A 20,906-nucleotide genomic window follows, 5' to 3' on the forward strand; every position below is an offset into this window, starting at 1 on the left:
CCTGTCTTCATTCAGCCTGTTGTGACCTGAAGATAGGGAAGCCTCCTGGGTCTGTCCCCTTCCTGTCCAGGACGTGGGCACCAAGCTCTTTGATTTTTCCAGTGGGATGCAAGCCTGGCACCACTTTCGGGGGTCCTCCTTCACTTGCCTGAGGGATAGGCGGCCAAGCTGGGGTTTCTTTCTGTGGCAAGCAGAACAGACTTCCATGGTCTGCAAGAGAATGGCCCCCCCAAAGGGCTGCCACTGGGGGAGCACCGCACCGCTCCCTGGAAGCCCCCAGCGGACACCCAAAGCTTGAAAGCAGCACCCCAGCATCTGACCCAATGTTCCCTGGGCATCCCCCCTACACACCAGAGTCTCAGCCTAAGCGAGACAGAAACGAAACAGAAGTTTGAACTGACAACTTTAATATAAAGAATTATCATCTAAGGCAGTGACATTAACAGAGTTTCAAGAACACCCTAGGGTTGAGTGAGTGAGCCCGATCTAAGAAAACACTGCAGAGGGGTCCCCTTCCCAAGGCCGGGGTTCAGACCTCACTGGAGAAGGCAGAGGGAGGCCCGGCACGGTGCACAGGTTCGCGGGGCTGCCTGAGCCAGTCTGTGCAGTCGCTGGGCGCGCAGGAAACGCCCCTCCGGAGGGCAGGCTGGCGGGTGGATGGGTGCTAGAGGCTGGTGGGTGGACGGGTGCTAGAGGGAGTCGGGCACTGGGAGCCTCGGCCGGGACTGGGACCTCGTGTCTGGTCTGGGTACGGTGCCCTGGCTGTGCGTCCCCACCCGTCAACATGAGCCACCAGGAAACAAAGGGCACCCCTGGGCTCAGGGGGAGGAACCCCATCCTCACGCAGTGACCCTCAGTCCTCTCCACCGACAAGTTCAAGGTCATGTTCAGTGTACGAGACGTTGGTGGAGCAGCCCACTGTCAAGGGCAGGTGATGAAGGCACCTCTGGGGCTGAGCTGGTCACCTGGTAACGGGTGAGCCCTGCACCCCACTCCCACTCTCATTAGCAGGAGTGAGTTCAGTCCTGACCCCGGAGCTGGAAGACGTGCCACCAGGGCCACACACCCACAGAGGAGAAACAGTCACCGACGGGCTGGCAGCGGTGACCGGCCATCCTCCCGTCCTCGGAACAGAGTAAAGACGGGTCACCTGCGCTGGTGAGAAGGCAGGAGCCGTAACCCTCCGAATCCCCGGGACCAGGGGAAGGGACGCAGACATTGACATGAAAAAGGGCCAGGCACTTCCCGGGTTGCAGGAGGAAACAGGCTTCCAGAGGGTGGGGCTGGGATGTCGGCCCCCAGGGACCGGCTCCGACGCTCCCACAGCCCCCCGGGGGGGCCTCCCCAGGCAGGACGGCCTTCTAGAAGATGCCGGGCAGCAGGCGGTAGGGCACGGCGGCCGTGTAGCGAGCCCAGTCGCCGCCATACTTGCTGGCGCAGCGGTGCTCGTCCCGCAGGCAGCGGTGGGTCAGCAGGACGGTCATGTAGACCACGTAGAAGTAGGGCAGCAGGTGGCCCCCGCCGCAGGCCAGGCAGTAGGCCAGGCTGCCCATCAGGTCGCCCGTGTAGTTGAGGTGGCGCGCCAGCCCCCAGAAGCCGGACGCCAGCAGCTTGCTGTGGTGCCGCTGCCCGTCGGCCGAGGTGTAGGTGCAGGCGATGGCCCGGGGCTTCCGGCCCCAGATCAGGCAGCGGCCGTCGGTGCGGCGGAACAGGTCCTTCTGGTGGTTGGCCACGCGGAAGACGTAGTAGCCCAGCAGGCCCAGCAGCAGCACGCCCGCGGCGTGGGGCACCGGCAGCTGCACGGGGTGGTGGACCAGGTACAGGCCCTGCGGGTGACAGGGCGGGGTCAGGTGCGGGCGCGGGCTCTGCCCGCCTCCCCGGTCGGGCCTGGGTTTCCTCCTGCAATGAAAGCACCTGCCTCGGGGGGGGTTGGGATCAGAGGAGTCAACACACGACTTTGTGTATCTACCTACCTGTCTTACCTGTCCATCTAAGTACATACACGTACACACATGTTATACACACACACACACACGTTATAATAGAAACGTAACACATACGCTACAAAAACGCCCTTTGGCTATAACACTCCGATGGTTAATTTTATGTCTCCTTGGCTGGGCCACCAGGGCGCAGATATTTGGTCAAACAGACATTTCCAATCAGCAGACTTGGACTGAAGCAGATCTCCCTCCACAGTGTGGGTGGGCCTCACCCAATCAGGTGAAGCCTTAAGAGAAAAACAACCAGCCTCCCGGAAACGAGAGAGAATTCGACCAGCAGACAGCCTCGGCCCTCAGACCCGGTGCAACATCGGCTCTTCCCTGGACCTCCAGCCCGCTGGCTGCCCTGAAGAGTCTGGATTTGCCAGGACACACACACACACATGCACACAGACACATATAAATACACACACACACACACACACACAAAATCTATTGTGACGATTTTGCACGCCTAGAAATTGGAGTTCACAGAGCGGGGAACTGGTGAGCCTGCAGCCAGCCTGGTAGAAATACAGGTGCACAGAACACACCCAAAGGACCCAGCGTGGGGATCAGAGCCCAGGACGTCCTCCCCCGGCCCCCTTTCCTCTCCACTGCTCACTCTGCAACTTTCCTGCTTCCCCAAGGCCCCGGCCTCAGGAGGCTGGCGGGGTCACCACCTGCAGGTCGGGCTGTGAACACTGAACGCCTGACCGGTGCGTACCCTGCACAGTCCCCCGAGTCTCTCCACTCAGGCTCTCCCCACACTGACGCAGTTCGGGACGGCAGGTGCATCAGACACGTCCACTCCTCGTCCCTGGGCCTCCTCACCGACTGATGAAACCAGCAGGTGGCCTGCGGCCAGGCCCTCAGTGCGTCCACCTCAGACAGGAGCCAGCGGCCACACCGATGAAGGTGGGCTGCTCTACTGCAAGCTGGGAGGAGTGGGGGGAGGGCTGATGACAAGGCCACTCCCCTGTCCCCCAACTGCCTTATAAGCTCTGGGGCAGCTCTGCGCGGTGCCCTAACCCGATTCCTAACCCCTAACCCCTAACCCCTAACCCCTAACGAAGACAGCATCCACCCTCATTTTCCAGAGATATCCGGATAAGTGATCAAGCCGCTCCCCTGGCTGATGGCCCCACCAAGGTGCCATCCAGGTGAGCTCTGGCTCCCTGGGCCAGGTGAGCTCTGGCTCCCATTTCCACGCCTCCCGGGACACTCCTGGTGTCTCCTGAGGACCACGCCTGCATCGCCTGCATCATTCCCACGGCACAGGCACAGGCATGCCCCGCGAGCCCGGCCGCTCTCCTCCTCCCTCCTCCCTCCCTGTCTCCTGCATGCACCCAAGTCCACTCTCACTCAGCCGATGCTGAGCTCTGTCAGTTCTCCAGCCTCCAGCCTGGCAACTCCTCCTGCCTCACCTCATGTCCTTTGTCCCGGCCGCGTGGAACTGTGGGTGCCCCACACACACCCCTCCCAGATGCATGCTCACACCACTAAGACTGCGTCCCCCCATCCACCTTTCTGGAATGTTCTCAGCCCCCCCCATGGCTGTGCTGACCCCCATGCTGGTGGGGGGGGGCTCTCTCGCCCAGGGTCAGCGCCCCTCCTGCACCAGGCTGCCTTTCCCACCAGCGGTGAGCTCTGAGGGGGCGCATCTCCCTCACCCCTGCGCCCAACAGGTGCCAGGTGCCTCTCGGACACTGGTGAAGTGTTTACAGAACAAACGAAGGCAAGAAAGATGCTCTCCTGACCTTCAGGCATGAAGATTTGAATAACTGAGAACATAAAACCTCCTCCATCCGCCCACTTCTCCCAAATCATCCCCTTCTACCCAAAGTCTACTGAGCACCTTCTTTAAGTGTTGCGGCTGAGTTGTGCCCACAAATTGCTATGTTGGAGCCCTAACCCCCAGCACCCCTGAATGTGACCGTATTTGGAGACGGGGCCTTTAAACAGGTGATTAAGGTAAAGTGAGGTCATTGACGTCAGCCTGATCCAATGTGACTGGTGTCCCTATAAGAGGAGGACATTGGGACACAGACACACACAGAGGGACAACCATGTGAGGACACGGGGAGAGAAGACGGCCGTCTACATGCCACGGAGAGGCCTCAGGAGGAGCCCGCCCTGCCCACACCTGGACCTTGGGCCTCCAGCCTCTGGGACAGGGACAGTAAGTATCTGTGGGACTTTTGTCTGAGCTGATCCCACACTAACCCTCCTTCCTGAGAACAGGGAGCAGCCCCTCTCCTCCAGCTCCGCTCCCCCCAAGGCCATGCACCAGCAGCAAAGCATAGCCAGTGTTCAGCTATGCGTCCGGAGGGGAGCCCCGGGCGGGCCTGGGGACCAAGGGACCAAACGCCCCGCGGGGCCGGCACCGCTCCTACCTGCAGCGTGTAGAGGTACGGCAGCCAGACACAGTCCCCCCAGCCCAGGTACCACCCGAAGTGGTCGTGGCAGATGTCGATGGTCTTCAGGTACCAGGCCTCATTCCAGAAGAAGTCCAGCACATAGATGGCCTGCAGAGGAGGAGCAGCTGTGTACCAACCCCAACACCGTGGGGCAGGGCCTCTGAAAAACCAGGCTCTGGGAGGTGGGGGGCCGCTGGGCATTGCTCGGCTCCTTTGCGTCATGTGCCACTGGGCTGCTCTGCACCACCCACCCTGCTGGGATCTGGGGCCTGAGGGGTGGGCGAAGAGTCTTGTCCACGGAGAGGCCGTGGTCTGAGAGGAGAGGTTCGAGCACCCCACAATGTCCTGGGACGTGACACCCGGGGCGGTAGGGTTGCCGCAGAGAGAGTGAGATGGCTCGGGGGGAAGGCTCGGGACGTCCCCTGGAGGAGGGGGTATGGGACGCCACAGTGCATGCGGCACGGCAGCCCCTGCCCATGGGTGAGCGTCCCAACGTGTGTCCTACCAGCTGTCCCCGCAGCACCATGACACACGTAATGTGGCCAGCAGACTGGGTGACTGCTGGGTCCCACGGGACCGAGAAGACAAACACTGATTTATCCCAACACAGATGGAATAAAGGGAAAATCACGCTCCACCCTCCCCACCTTGAGGGGTCACCTAAGGCCCACAGAGAACATGTGTGGGGGACCCCATGGGGAAACCAACCACTCTGGAGGCCACGAACTGTGACACGTGGCCAGGAGCACTCATGGGTCCCAAGACATCACAACTCTGATGCCAGCACCACTGACATGCTTCGTCCAGTGGCAGGTGTCCCCTGGGAAAGTCCCCAGGGCCAGCACTGCCCTGGCCGCGATGACGGAATTCTCCCTCCTCGAGCTCACCAGCCCGAATCCGGGGGATACCCAGGAAAGGTGGATTAAGGTCCTTCATACCCGCCCCCTCAGGTCTCCCCAGTGCCCCCACGAGCATCAGAGCTCCCCTTGTGGCCACACAGGTACCTGCAGCACGTTGACCAGGACCATGGAGTTGGTCACGTGGCCGTGGAGCTCCCGCTGCTTCGCAGCAAAGGACAGGTTGATGAGGGTCCACGCGACGATCCCGGGGCGCCCGTTGAAGAACAACTTGAAGTCAAACCACTTCCCGATTCGCGGGTTAAACTCAATGCCCATCATGTAGTTATAAAAGAAGTTGCCTGTGAATTTGCTAAAAAATATAAAAGACACAATCAGTCAAGGGGCGCACGGCACCCCCTGGGGCCTGCTTCGGGTACCTGCACCCAGGCGCTCGGCCCAGCCTCGGTGCCGAAGGCGCAGGTGACCCGGCCAAGGGCTGGCATGAGCCGCGGAGAATCTGCAGCGGAGGGCGGCGCCCCTCCCGCTTCCCCACAGCCTCAGCCCCTCTCCCTGCGGCCGGCAGCCCTGCCCAGCAACCAGCTCAGAAAGGAGCCCCAGGGCAGCTCGGTCTAGTCCGGGGGAGGGGGGACATGGCACCCGGGCTCGGGGCTTCTTTGGGCCGGCACCCAGGTTTCCCGCCACCCTCCTCCAGGTTCCCTTGAGGCCCAGCACAGGTGAGGGCAAGACCGGCTGAAACAGACTAAAACTCTAGTCTGCAGCCAACCGCGTGGCCTGAAGGGGACTCACAGGGCGCGTGACATTATAAACTGTGCCAACATAGGGAGTTAAAAAAGCACCACGCTCAGAGCCAGGTGCCTGGCTCCAGGCTCACATTCTCCCTCGCTAGACAAGCTTCTTAACCGCTGGTCACCCTGGTTACCTGACCCCACAGCCCTCTCACCAGGTGGAGACCCTCGAGAGGTATACCTTGCTGAGCACACAAGGGATTTGTGTTAATTATAGAAACAAGAGCATGTCAGTCTCCTTCAAGATAAGTAGATAGAAGCAAAATGTTCAATATTTGCAATAAGTGATGTTATTATTATTATTTTCTTTAAATATATCTTTATTGATTTCAGAGAGAGGAAGGAAGAGGGAGAGAGAGAGAGACAGAAACATCAATGATGAGAGAGTCATTGATCAAGCCCACAACCGGGGCATGTGCCCTGACCGGGAATCGAACCCCGATCGCCTGGATCCTAGGTCGACGCTCAGCCACTGAGCCACACCCAGCCGGGCTAGTGATGTTATTATTAAGCAGCAAAGTGACTTCCATGAGCCACAGGAGACTAGCCTCACTCTCTGGTGACCACACGAGATACAAAACACCGTCGTCCAGACATCTCCCAAGAGCTAAAGGAAACACACTTGGGTTTTATTTGGGCCACAGGCTAAAACGTATGCACCCTCCAAGAACAAGAATCTTACGCCTAAAGTCCCACTGCCCACACCTGTCTACAGCAGGAACCCAACAAACATCTGTTGATGAATGAAGTGAGGGAGGAAAGAGGGGAGGGATGAAAAATGGGCAGGGGGACGGATGGTAAATGAATGGGTAGATGGGTGGAGAGATAGATGGCGGATGGGTGGAGAGATAAATGGATGGGTGGATGGATGGATGGATGGATGGATGGAGAGATGGATGGGTGGACAATGGGTGGGTGAGTGGATGGGTGGGTGGGTAGGTGGATGATGGATGGGTGGATGGATGAATGACGGATGGGTGGATGGGTGGATGGGTGGCTAGGTGGATGATGGATGGGTGGAGAGATGGATGATGGATGGGGAAATAGATGGTGGAGGGAGGGAGGGAGGGAGGGAGGGAGGGAGGGAGGGAGGGAGGGAGGGAGGGAGGGAGGGATAAATGAGATGACAACTACCCAACCCAAGGCTTCCCTGAGAACTGAAGGACCCTCCATGGGAGGCTACTATCTTAAAGCCACTGAAGTAACAAGTCTCCTCACTAAGATTCTTTGGCCCACACTGACGTTTCAGGAAAAGAGGCCTTGTGCGGTCTTTGCCCCATGGACAGAAGTTGTCCTTCCCACCTGCCTGCTCCCATGACTCCGCCACCAAAGGCAGACTTGGCCACCTTCACTGAATCCTTCCTCAGGCCGGAGAAGCCACCCAGACATTTAGAAAGGGTGCTCCCAGATCAAACAAGTTCCGTGAAGCTCCCCCGTCAAGGACTGTCAGCCCGCGGGGCCCACCAACTCCTGTGCCAGGTAACAGACGAGGCCAGGGGTGAGCATGCCCACTTCCCCTCCGGCATGACCAGCTATGAGGGACCTACCAGTCTCTGGCATTGGTGGGGAACAGGTAGCCCTTGATCATGGCGAAGGTGGACACGGCGTAGCCCAGGATGTTGGCGCACCACAGCAGCGGGATCCAGTTGTCAAAGATGATGGTGGGAGAGAACCAGGAGAGGAGGTGGGAGTTGGCGACCCAGAGCAGGTGCGTGATGAGCCACGCCTGCAGGCCGTTGATCTCGTACTTGTTGATGACGCCTGTGGAGGGAAGGCTGAAAAGTCAAAGCGTGCTCCTGCCTGTGACAGCAGCTGGCTCGGGTCCCACCTGCTTCTGGGGCCTCAGCTGCTCCGGGCCTTGTCTAGGGCACCCCGGCTCTGGCCCAGAGAGCTGGCCGGCGTCTGCAGCCATCCGGGCCTGGGTCAAGATGCCGGGGTTGCCCCACACTGCCAATCCAGGGACGGCAGCTCCCACCTGCGAGTCTGGGGCAAGGGCAGGGCCCAGGTGATTCCTCTGGTTCTGATTCTCCCCGATGGCCACAAAATTGGTGCTAACAGTGATCATGTTTAGAGAGCACATCACAGAGTCCAGAGATGCAAGGATGGGCTTTTGCTAAATGTTCACTTGCTTTGGTTGTCATGTAGCTTATCACCAAAGATTAAGAAAGTATGTCGGTCGTGTCCGGGAGGCCTGCCAGCAAAGCAAGTGCCAGGAGAAATGTTTAGAAGGACACTTCTCGACCAGTCAGCATGGCGCAGCGGTTGAGCATCAACCTAGGATCCAGGAGATCAAGGTTCAATTCCCAGTCAGGGCACATGCCCGGGTTACAGGCTCGATCCCTAGCGGGGGGGTGCAGGAGGCAGCCGATCGATGACTCTCATCATTGATGTTTCTCTCTCTCTCCCCCTCTCCCTGCCTCTCTCAGAAATAAAGACATATTTTTTTCTTAAAAAAAAGTTTAAAAAAAGGACACTTCTCGCCCTAGCTGGTGTGGCTCAGTGGTTATAGCATCAGCCCAAGGACCAAAGTGTCTCAGGTTCAATTCCCAGTCAAGGGCACGCACCTCGGTCGAAGGCTCTATCCCCAGAGCCAGTTGGGGCTCGTGTGGGAGGCAACCCATCCATGCGTGTCTCTCACATCAATGTTTCTCTCTCTCCCTCCCTCCCTCCCTTCCACTCTGTCTAAAAATCTATGGAAAAATATCCTCAAATCAGGATTAACAAAAAAAAAAATATATAGCTTGCTAAGCACAAAGCAATGACAGTTTAAACAGTGACAAAGGTCATGAGATGTTCCGTTTGTGTCTTTTGCCTGAAAGATAATGTCGCTGACGCAATCAGGAGTGTTTTGCAGAATCCCTGCTCCTTGGCTCGGCCACATCACCCGACCCCAGTGCCGTCGGAGCTAAATACCTGAGCGAGGAAAACAGCTGAGGCTCTCACGGGAACCAATCGGCTTCCCCGGGACCCCCAGCACCTAACCCTCAACCTTGCCTTTAAAAACCCTGATTAAAAACCGTGGGGAGTTTGGGTTCTAAGCCATAGTTTCCCCGCTTCCTGGCCTGGCCCCTACCAATAAACTGCCCTAATTTCTTCACCAAAAAAATTGCAAAACTCCGTGTTTGGTGTTTGGCCCCCGCTGTGCGGCGGGCGGGTGTTGCTGACAGACCCTCACTGGTTCGGTCACAACCAGAGGGGCTGAGCAGCCGGCCTGCGCGGTGTCAGCCTGGGGCTGGGCTGGAGAAGCGTTTATGGGGAAGCCTGTGGGACGCAGGGAGCGGCACTCCTCCCCTCCGGGCCTGCTGGGAACCCTCTGCCGGGCTCCTGGGGTCCTGGAGACCATGGGGAATGAATGGACGGGCATCCCTCAAAACTAAACCCCCCATGCCACCCACACCCTGGACACCACCAGTGGGCCTGCGGCATTCTCGGAGAGAAGTGGCTCCATTAGTCCAGTTACTGCAACCGGCTGTGGGGCCAGGGGCCATTCAGGTCCCTCTATTGACCCCACGTCTGGACACTCCTGAGGCTGCCCTCAGGTGTCTCGAGGCCGGGTCCTGGGGAAACTCCCGAGCACCTTCACGGGGTCGGTGAGAAGACTTTGGGACAGGAGGGGCTCAGGGGAGGGAGGCCCCACAGGAGGGAGAGACAGGGACGTGGCGGAGGGCTGAGCTCGGGGGTTACCTGCGGGGGTCAAGGCACCCTCCTGAACGCCTCCCACGTAGCCAGGCAGAAACTTGTGGCAGAAATCCGGCAGCCCCACATACAAGAGCACCTGAAACAGATTTTAGGCTGAGCCACGGGGCCGGGAGGCCTGGCTGTGCCCACCTGCTTGTACTGACTGAGGTGGGGGGGGGGGGGGAAGGTGCCACGGGGCGTGAGAAACCCTGACTCGGGTCGGTATTCCTTCCAGGACTGCAGCTCCGAGGGGCTCCTGAGCAGACCAGTACCACCGAAGCAGCACCGTGCCCTCCCGTGACCCCACCCGCGACCCTGCCCACTCACTCTTGGGACACAACTCACAGACCACGAAATGCACCCTTTCAGGGAGCACAATTCAGGGGTACCTGGCACCTGCACAAGGTTGTATGACCATCACCACTATCTGATTCGAGAACATTCTCACCCCAACAGGGAACCACGTCCCCGCAGGCGCTCCCCATGCCTCCTCCCAGCTCCCGACGACCTCGCATCTGCCTTCTGCCTCCACGATGCACTGTCCTGGGAGTTTCGTTCACGTAAATGTGGCCAACACTCCACCTCGTGGACGGACCACACTTGCCTGTCCACTCATTCCTCCACGGACACTTGGGCTGTTTCCACTTTCAGGCCACCCTGACTCAGGCTGCCCCAGATCACTTTATGCCCAACGGGACTGACGTGAGAGGGAACACGAAGCCCAAAAGCTGGGGCCCTGGGGACAAACAGTGAGAACGCCCACGGGTGCCTCCTCCAGGCGACTTCGCTGGGAACGTCTGGGCTCAGACAAGAATCAACTTCCACCTGTTCACCAGGTTCACTGTGCAAACAACCCCTCCAGGTGGGCACCTCCAGTCTGGAGGCCAGTGGGGTCCCAATAAGGACATCCTTGGCCAGGACTGACCCCGGCAGGAACCCAGGCCTTGGCTTTGTAACCATGTGTCCCTCTGGGGAGGTGGGGGTGCTCCTTCCCACAGCCATTGTCGGGTAAGATCCCTGTGTGCGGGGTTTCCTTGCGCCAGCCGGAGCCCCTGCACACAGCGGCCCCTCTTGAACCGCGGGAGGCGTCAGACACCCTCTATCTGATGAGGGGCCAGGCACACCTGGCTCCAGGTGATGTCCCCCTGGGTCCCGGGAACAAGAACGCCAACCTGAGCCGGGACGAGTGGCCTCGGCCGTCCCCGCGGAAGGTGCCACCCAGCACCCAAGGCACCCTGACCACCCAGCGGGGGGGGGGACGCACCTGGAACGAGACCCACAGGGCGTAGATCTGGGCGGCCTCCTTCGTCACGGACGGCGTTTTGGCCCAGATGTGGGAGAGGCGCGCGCGGCCGGACGCCAGGTCGAGCACGGGCGCGGTGAGCGAGCAGCTGTACTGGTCGCAGGCCATGATGAAGTAGTACACGATGAACGGGGCGAAGAGCAGCAGGAACAGGACGCCGGCCAGGGAGAACCAGTCCACCTCCCTGCGAGGGGCCGGGAGGCGGCGGTCACGCGGGCCCGCTGACCCCAGCGCCCCGCGCGGTCCCCTGGGTCTGAGCCAGCCCGCACCTCCCGAGAGGCCACTCAACGCAGACCCTCCCGCCACCCAGCCGGGCACCCACAGGAAGCCCAGGGCCCAGCGTCTGAGCGCAGCGAGGCCGCCCCCACCCCGCATCGTCCAGGACGGCCAAACAGCAGCGCCAGAGCTGGGGCACCCGCCGGCCTGGGAGTGCTCAGTTACTCTTTTTAAATCTCTTACTTTATACAGCGGGAAGCTGCTTACTGTCCGACAGCCTTGACAACTAACACGTTTGTAACAGGCCCATGAGACCCCCACGGCTGGCCTCTCACTAAGACCACTGATCAGAAGGCGGACGAGATCCTTACCAGGCCCGGCCCCACTGCCCCCGGGGCGCAGCCTCATCTCGGACAGCACCAGCGTAGGATTTCGCAGCCATGGGGCCCTGAGGGAGGGAGGGAGGGAGGAGGGAGACACACTCTGCTCAGATCATCCCGCAAACAGACACCATCTCCTGCCACTTCCACCAGGATCACGGGCCTGCTGGGCTGACCCCTTCCCTCGACCGTGACCTTGTCCTGGACAGCATATTCTAGACAACGACCCCCGCCTGGCCTCCCTGTTCCCGCTCATCCGGGTTCATTCTCTAAAAGGCAGAATGCCCTTGTTGCTGTGTGAACGGAGCCACCGTGGCCTGGGACCCTCTCGCCATCTGCTCCTGCCGCTTTCTGCCTGCCACCCCGTGTATCCACGGCTGCAGGTACACAGGGTCCCCACCGACCCCTAAATATGCTTCATCTTGTCCATGACACCTGCTACTCCTCCATGCAGAACACGGTGCGCTGGTCTCACGTAAAAAATGTCCCCTCCTCGGTATGGCTTTTTGTTTTTCCAGGAGTTAACGGTCGCCTCAGTTTTTCTGTTTGCTGAGGTTTCCATGCCTTGTTTTTCTGCACGCTCTAACAGCTGTCATACATGTCAGTAATGTTTCCACACATTCTAACACGACAAAAGCCATCCTTGCATTTTCCCGCCCCCCCCCCAGAGCCATTCATCCTGTACCGGTCAGTGTTCAAGCTGGCCAGCTGTCTACACTGCCTGCACCCAAGGGCCTGAGTGTCACTGCCTGCTACTCCACCTTCTCAGTCACTCCTCCCACCAGGTAGAATTCTATTCATTGGGGCGCATGCTTACTGTCCGTCTCCCCAGTTAGAATGTGACCTCCCCAAGGGCAGGAGTCACGGGTCCCATCCGCCCCTCTCCAACCAGGACCTAGAAGTGTCTGGTACATGTGGGCGGCAGGTAAATAATCACTCCACAGACAGAGGGGGAGGAACTGGATCATCCAAGCACCTACAGCTGCTCTGAATGGTTACACTGTGGAGGAAGCAATGACGCCCCCATTTCCAGAACAAGCTCAAAACTGTGAGGTTTCAACATATCAGGGATAGAAAAAGATGACCTTAGAAACTTTCAGAGAAAACGTACAATTAAGAATCACGTTAGCAGCCCTGGCTGGTGTGGCTCGGTGGTCAGTGTGCTGGCCCGTGAGCTGAAGGGTCGCAGGTTTGATTCCTGGTCAAGGGCACGTACCTGGGTTGCGGATTTGATCCCCGCCACGGTCGGGGCTCAAGCGGGAGGCAACCAATCGATGTGTCTCTCTCACATCAATGTTTCTCTCTCTCTCTTTCTCTCCTTTCCATTCTCTCTCTGAAAAGCAATGGGAAAAAATATCCCTGGGTGAGAATTTAAAAAAAGAATCATGTTAGCAGCAAGCTGGATGCTAGAACATCACGATGGAAAACTTTAAAAATGCTGAGGACAACCTTTTTTCAAACAAGAATTCTATTCCCAGGTTAACTGTCCTTCAGAGGAGAAGACACAAGGCCCAGGGGAAGGGCAGGGGAGGTCCCAGGACAACAGCTGTGCAGTGGACTCGACAGTCACCGGCCCACCTCGGAATGAGAAGGGCGACGGGGGAGGGAGAATGGAGGTGATAACCTTTGCTGTGCTGGAGTGTGTAGAAAAGTTACTGACACCTGTGGCAGCTCCACTGGAGCATTCAGAAAAAAATAAAAAAACAACACAGAGATAATGCCTAGACACCTTAGCAAACGGAAAAGGTGAGGCCACCATTAACTCCAGGAGAAACAGCCTCGGAGCTGGTGTGGAAAAGCCACCCGGAGGATGCTGCTAAAAGAAGACCTACCTCCTAGGGAATAAAAAAAAAACAAAAATAAGGCAAATACATATTCTGAGCTTATTACCGAGTCCATTCACCCGGGAGGCACCTCTGTGTCATAGCACTGAATTGTGTGGTGAGCGTGTAGCATCCTTGGCAATGGACGGCTGCAGCAGGGAGCAGGGAGCAGGGAGCAGGGAGGCGGTTCTGGGAGGATCTTACCTTTTCCCCCGAGACTGGCAGAGGGGAGCTGGCACGGAGCATGGAGGCACCTGCTGTCTCCGCTTCTCAAGGCCGGAAGGTGGCGCCTGTGCCACGGACCACGGTGCTCACCTCCAACCTCTCATCAGGGAGTCACAGCAGACGGAGCTCTCCCTTCCTGAACGGTTCCCCCGAAAACCTCTCAACTCGTGTGACCCAAGAGGCCTGCCTGGCGCTTCTCCACCTGCTGAACGAAGTCCTGCAGGGACACAGAGATGCGGAGGACACTCAGGGAGCCAGCATTCCAGGATCTGAGGCAGGTAGGAGCCCAGATGACATTTATTCAAGGCCCACTGTTAGAACCAAGTGAGGGGTTCACCTCAGCGCTCAGGTTCGTAATCAGAAGGGGCCGTGGTTGGTTTCGCTCAGTGGTTAGAGTGTCGGACCCAGACTGACGGGTCTCAGGTTCGATTCTGGCCAAGGGCCAGTTGCAGGCTTCATCCTGGCCCTGGTCGGGACGCATGCAGGAGGCAACCAATCGATGTCTCTCACATCGATGTTTCTCTCTCTCTCCCCCCCCATCCCTCCCTTCCACTCTCTCTGAAAAGCAATGGAAAAATATCCTCAGGCGAAAATTAAAAAATAAAAATCAGACAGGGCCCCATGTAGGGGTGCCACCCATCCCCTGGCAGCTTCTCTGCCTGGCACACACAGTGTCCACCCAATAGTAGGTACTTCATGACAACGGGTGGGATTGGACGGAGGTCTTCATGGACATGTCACCTTGGACATGAGCCGTAAAACAGGCAGATGCACACCTGGGGGGCAGCGACAGACCCAGAGGTGTTTTCTTTGTACACTTAAACCCAGCAGCCCGAATCAAGCCCACCTGAGAGTGCCTGTGCCCATAGGCACATTCGAGGAGCCAGTGACAGGCCCCACCACGGAGCAGCAGAGTAATATGGGCTGGGAGCCTGGCTCTCTACTCGCTCGCGGAACCCGAGACCTCCCTGGGTGTGCTGGGCACAAACGCCCGCGCACACGAGCATCTGCGGTTGTCCTTAAAGCTGGAAAAAGGCAGGTGGGTGTCCACACCTGGGAAAGGAGATGAGCCGGAAAACAGATCGGTGTGTCTGGCGCCCCATCGGCTCCCTGGATGGGAATCCCGAGACGAAAGCTAAAGGGACCTTGTTCCTGAGGGTTTGGGATGATGTAGTGAGACGGCTGAGATTAAATTTTTGATTGCTGAGCCCAGACGGTGTGGCTCAGTGGTTGAGCGTCAGCCCATAAACCTGGAGGTCAAGGTTCGATTCCCGGTCAGGGCACAGGCCTGGGTTTACGGCTCGATCCCCAGTCGGGGGGTGCAGGAGGCAGCCCATCAATGACTCTCACCATCAATTTTTCTCTCTCTCTCCCTTCCTCTCTCAGAAATCAACTTAAAAAAATGTTTAAAATTTTTTGATTGCTGAGGTGTTCATTTCAGACACATCCGCCTTAATAAACAGCGCCAGCTTCGAGACACAGCCTCCACCAGACTAAACCCACTCGGCTGAGCCGCTCTCCCTTCCGGCGCCCAACTTCCCGCTCTCAGGCTGTAAATTAGAGACTAGAGAACCCGGGAACCCCTAGACATCCACCCTTGATCTAACCAAGGTGGAGCCCAGGTCTCTGTCTCTCTCCCCCGCTCCCAGCCGGTGACCTCGCTGTGTGGCCCCCTCACGCTGTGTATCCCCAGGACCTGTCAGTAATAAACCTGGTCCTCTGAGCTCCTCTGTGGTTTGTGCCGAGGGCGTCCTGTGACGGCAGGAAGATCGAGCCATCAGCCACAGCACTGCCCCACTGGGGGGACCTGGGCCAGCACCCCAGGCACCCGGTCACCAAGCTGGGACCAACAAAACCAGTGGCTGCAGCCCCATGGCATCTTGAGGGCTTAATGATATGAGACCAGAGACCCAGGACCATAGGGCCGGGGACCAGCACTGTGAATGCCCAGGAGGCCCAATGGTCAGCACTGAGGCCACGAGTTCCTGCAGGACCACTTCCTGTTGCCAACATGTCCCCTCAAGGAATTCGAGTTATGTGACCATGAGCAGCTCTCTGCACTCGCTAGGCCTGGTTCCCATCATAAAATAATCACGCCACCCACTTTGTCAAGGAAAAGAGGTCGGGTGCCAAGGGCTCAGAGCCTTCCACAGCTCTCGTCAGAGTCCCCGAGAGAGCTATCGCCAATGCTGCCGTGGGCACCATGCTACTGTGGCCACCAATGCTCCCATGGGCACCATGCAGGCCCGGGAAGGCTCAGCTGGGCTTGGGTTCCCACTGGCAGAGGTTACAAAACCTACCCGCCCCTGAGAGCGGGGTGCACCCGCAGCCCATCCCCATGGTCAGTTACCCCTCAACTTAGTGGCTTAAACAACAGTGTTTTATCGTCTCTCACTGTTTCTGTGGGTCAGGAATTTAGGGAGACACTGGCCAGGCAGCAATGACTGGGGGTCTCCTGGAGCAGCTGCTCTTCAGGGGGTCCCCCATGGGATAGCCTGGGCTTCCTTGAAGCATGGTGGCCTCAGGGCCCTGGGAGGGGGAGGTGTGGGGACCAGCGAGGCTCCAGCAAACTCGGTGGAGGTTGCCTTTTCTCACCCGGCCTGGGAAGGTGTAACCATCACCCCCTGAACACACTGCCTCTCAAGGGGTGGCAAGACTTTAGAAGGACATGAGGTATTTGGGGGCCATTGTTGGGTGATACAACCTGTCACAGGTAACAACTAGCTTTTGAGCACCTGCCAAGTTCCAGGCACCCATGATCTCTGCGTTCTCACACCGGCCCTGGACAGCTGGCATGATCGAGCCCGTTTCACAGATGAACAAGTTGAGGCAAGATGGTGGAGCGAGCTATTCTCTGCTAACAGATCTAAAGGGACAGAGCTGGGGCCTCAGGAACCCCACTCTCCATGCCACACCTGAGAGGCAGTGCAGTGAAATTCAGAATGAAGGTGACGACAGCCACCGATGGGTCTCCCCTCTGGGCCAGGCCTGTTCCAATGCACGCAAAGAATCACACTTTGTCACCAGAACAGCAAGCGGTCTGTTTTGGAAACATGTCAGTTGAGGGAGTGGTAGAGGCTGAAAAAGACAGATAGACATGCCTCGAACTGGACTTGGGACCAACATGAATGATAAAATCCAGGATCGGTGAGGAGGTGGCAGCAGCTCTCCCCGCGGCCGGGCAGGCCAGCATCTCCTCGCAGGATGCTTCCTGAGCCACAGACACACACAGGTGGCCGAGTAAACACACAGACGTAAAAACCTCCGCTGGAGTTTGCTGTACACACCTGCAAACACTGGCAACAACGGCATGACTATCAAGAAAATCAGGTGTATTCCATACACTGGAATACTCAGCAGTTTTTAAAACCACTGAGCTCAACATGCAAGATGACTCCCTGGCATGTCACGGCACAAGGATAAGCTACAAGATAGTCTATCATTAAAAAGACTATTTAACAAGCCAAGCGCCATATCCTTAAACTGGACATACAGGTGAGTGTTTTCTCTTTTTTCCTAATTTTTTCAAGTAGAAATGTACTTGTATAATAAAATAATTTAACAACAACAAGAGGGTTTTTTTTTTCACAGCTCTTGGAGTTACAAGATCCGCAATTCTAGGAACATCTGTGGCTCCAACTGGGGTCTGGGAGGTCATCTGTCCCCAAGGAAGGGTGAGAATGACTGTGGAGGTGATGCCTGGGTCCTCCTGAAGCTCCCCCACCCCGCCCTCTGCAGGCTGTGTGGTCCCTGCCTCAGCTCAACCATGACGCTCACAAGCTCCACTTGCCAAATGCTCCCAGGTGTGTGGCCCCTCTGAGCTCTTGGCGCTGGAGAGCTATGGCCCTGCTTACCCTGGCACAGTTGGGGTCCCAGCTGGGGCACTCTGGAACCCTCCAGAAATAGGCGTGTGCCCTCCCTCGGTGGAAGGAAACACGCCCAGAGACGCAGCTTGGACAGCAGCTCTAGGGCTCTGCTCCTGAAAAGCTGGAACGACTATGCTCATAATAACACAAGTTTAAAAGTCAAACGTCCAGGCCCCTGGCCTTCGTCCTGCCTCCAGCCCATCCCCAGGACTCATTAACCCCGGCGCGGTTTCGTGAGCTATTACACAACACACACCCACGCTCCCTCCTTTTCCAAACCCTGGTTCCCGCTCAAATTCTCCCGCAAGGTCGCCTCTTCCCTTGGCGCGGTCTTGGTGCGCAGCGTCCTACGATACACATTTACTCTACGAACCTGCCACTTTACTCATTTACAGCCACAAATCACATATGAGGGTTGTGTTAGTAGTCGTCCAGTTGCGCTTGGATGTTTCTGAGTTTCGCCTGCAAACCATGCTGGGTTTTCAGCGGTAAAGTGTCCTGCAGGTGGGAGAATCCATCTTCCCAGAGCTGCCCCCGCCGCCCTCCTGGGAGCCTTCAGACACCCGGCCGCCACAGCCCCCGAGCTTCTCAGCTCCTTCAGCCCAGCCATCCACATTTGCTAGACTGAACAGGACTCTTCAGAACTCTGTCAAAAAGGGATTAGCGCCAGCGGGCGGGGCTCAGCCGTTGAGCATCCACCTGTGACCCAGGAGATGGAGGTTCGATTCCCCGATCGGTCAGGGCACACACCCGGGCTGCGGGCTTGATCCCCAGTAGTAAGGGGTGTGCAGGACGCAGCTGATCAATGACTCTTATCATTGATGTTTCTTTCTCTTTCCCTCTCCCATCCTCTCTCTGAAATCAATAAAAACATAATTTAAAAAAGGGGGGGGGGATTCGCCAAATTGGGCTCAGAAAGGGTGGGCCCTTTTCACTCCACTGGGTGGTTCCTCTATGTCCTGTCCTAACTCTGAGCACCCAGCGTGGCACTAAATGGGGCCTGGTTCCTGTGTCTTTACCTACGTAGCTGTGGGAAGAGCAGGGCACTGGGTGCCAGGTGCACCTGGGGGCAGACCACCCGGCTCCTTCCTCAGCTCTGGCCATAAAGTCACAGTTGAAAAACGCAAACATTTAGGCAAAAGAATCCAGGCAGGCATGTTGGAATCCGTGCTCTCTGGTCAGCCCTGACCCACCAGCCCAGGGGGTTGGAGGGGGAGGGTGTCTGGGACACCCTAAATGTAGGCCCTGCAGGTAGAGCTGTTCCCCCAAACCAAAGCAACGTCGCCCGCGTTGTGGGTTTGAACCTGGACCCTGCCACCCTCTACGGATGTGACTCTCCAGGTCACTTCACCTCTTGGGAGCGTCAGTCTCCTCATCTGTAAAATGGGGTGACGCCTAACACTAGGCTGTTCTGAGAATTAACCTTAAAGCCCTAAGGACCTGGCCTGACACTCAGGAAACGCCCAGGAAGTGACAGGTCACCCACGACTCTGGATAACCACCTCCCTCCCGTCCAGCTTCCCTTCCCCTCCCGTCTTTACCTTTGGTCAGAGATTCTACTAGAGCGATTTCTACCCCTAAGAGCCTTTTCAATAAAATTATCAGATGCCCAGGAAACGCGCTATTTTAAGGGCTGGGAAGGCACGGACGTGGGAAAGGAGGGGGCCCTTCGTGCGTCCGCCCTGGGCAATCTCGGGCCCCCGCGCCCCCGCCCTAAGGAGCCCATTCCGGGTCAATCCGTCCAGGGTCCCTACCCAATCCCGGGAGCACGGGGACTTCCTCAAACAGAGAACCGCGCCGCCCGCGTGGGGCGCCCGAGGCAGAGGCGGGGCCCCCGGCCCAGGAAGCACTCTCCGGGCTCTGCCTCGGCTCCCCCCGCCCCCCGCGAGCTCCCGAGCACCCGGGGAGCAGGCGTCCCCGAAGAGCCGGCTGGGGGTGAGCCGACCCGCGCCCCTAAACCCAGGCTCCCCTCGCCTGAGCGCGCGCGGCCCCGCCCCACCTGCGCGCGGCTCCAGAGCCCGGGCCCCCATCTCACCTGCGCGCTCGCAGCGCCTCCAGCCCGCGCCCCGGCCGCTCCCCACCTGCGCGCACCCCCCGCAGACCCGCCCGCGCCGCCCGCACCTGCGCTCGCGGCCCGCTCACCTGCGGACTCCGACCCGCGCGCTGCTGGATGCGCGCGAACCAAGCCAGCCGTGGCCCCGCCCCCTACGCTAACGCGTCGCGGCCGACGACCAATCGGAGGCGGTCCCTGCACGCCCGGCGTCCCTGCGCCCCGCGATTGGCCGCGGCGCCTCGCCCCGCCCCCTGAGCTGACTCCGGGCCACCTCGGCCGCCACTCCGCGGAGGCGGGGCGCGAGATTGACAGCTGGGGGCCGCCCCCAGGATGCCCCGCCCCACGGGGGCGGGAAGCCGGGCACCCAGGAGCTGGGAACTGCGAGCGGGGAGTGGGGGGTCGAGCAAGTGAACCCCCACGAGGCTCTGTCCCTCCTCAACTGTGCGGGGCGTGGGCCGGCTGCTTACCCCGTGCCTCAGTTTCCTCTCCTGCCAGTGAGGCTTCAAATACAGAGCATCTGGTGTCCTGGTGCCGGGTCCACAAAACAGACAAAACTCCCTGCTTTTGGAGACACATGCAATAAACCACCAAGGGGGAATATAGGGGGTCAGGCGGTGGGGAGCCGTGTGGGGAAGATGAAAGGAGGGGAGCGGACGGAGTGTGCGCAGAGCAGTTTCATTTGGGAGTGGCAGGCAGGGCTCTCTGCTCCGAGGCCATGCCGGGACCTGGAGTTTAGAGTAGGATGTTTATCAGGGATCACACCTGTGATCACACCTGTGATCACGCCCAGGTGGAGCGGAGGAAGCAGCGTGGTTGGGCAGAGGGAGAAGCCAAGTTGCAAAGCCCACCCCTGAGCTTTGGCCAAACGCTTGGGGAGGCCCCGGTGACAAGAGAGCCTCTCAGAGTTGTCCCACTGGGCAGGAAGGGCCCAACCATATACTCCTGCCTCCATCAGTGGTTGGACACCGGCCACCCTTGCAAGGACATGACCTTGGGCTGGGCAGCCCTACCTACAACCAGGTAATCCCTGGAGAGGTGGGCAGCTGAAGGTGTCTGCAGACCTCACTTCCTACACCTGGGGTGTCAGAGGGATCTGCTGGGCACATCTCTATGTCCCTCACAGACATTTATTTTCCCTGCAGTTTTCTATTTTGAAAAATGTCAAACACACCCGTTGAATATTAGCAAAGTGACACCCATATACCTAGATTCAGCAGATGTCAACGTTCCCCTCCCCACATCCCCCCTGAACGATTAATTAGCTACAGATAATACTTCCCTCCTAAATACATCAGTGTCCCTCTCCTAAAAATGA

The 20,906-nt window shown here is 58.4% G+C and overlaps 1 protein-coding gene across 4 annotated transcripts; it reads right to left on the reverse strand.

The window, feature by feature from the left end:
- Positions 1-583: 583 nt before the first annotated feature.
- DHCR7 (7-dehydrocholesterol reductase) lies at positions 584-19,747 on the reverse strand. 4 transcript variants are annotated; one of them, XM_081154010.1, is made up of 9 exons: positions 19,681-19,747; positions 13,652-13,889; positions 11,616-11,692; positions 10,990-11,212; positions 9,732-9,822; positions 7,595-7,808; positions 5,407-5,611; positions 4,379-4,510; positions 584-1,826 (listed from the first exon to the last, which is right to left on the reverse strand). In XM_081154010.1, the coding sequence occupies exons 2-9, from the start codon at positions 13,691-13,693 to the stop codon at positions 1,362-1,364; spliced, it is 1,449 nt and encodes a 482-aa protein (XP_081010136.1). In that variant the 5' UTR covers positions 13,694-13,889; positions 19,681-19,747; the 3' UTR covers positions 584-1,361. The 4 variants fall into 4 exon arrangements, with proteins under 4 accessions (XP_081010136.1, XP_081010137.1, XP_081010138.1 ...); XM_081154011.1 differs by having other exon boundaries at positions 19,574-19,682; XM_081154012.1 differs by lacking the exon at positions 19,681-19,747 and adding an exon at positions 16,588-16,673.
- Between the last annotated feature and the right edge of the window lie 1,159 nt (positions 19,748-20,906).

The sequence above is a fragment of the Miniopterus schreibersii genome (assembly GCF_964146895.1).
Source record: "Miniopterus schreibersii genome assembly, chromosome: 12".
NCBI lineage: Eukaryota > Metazoa > Chordata > Mammalia > Chiroptera > Miniopteridae > Miniopterus > Miniopterus schreibersii.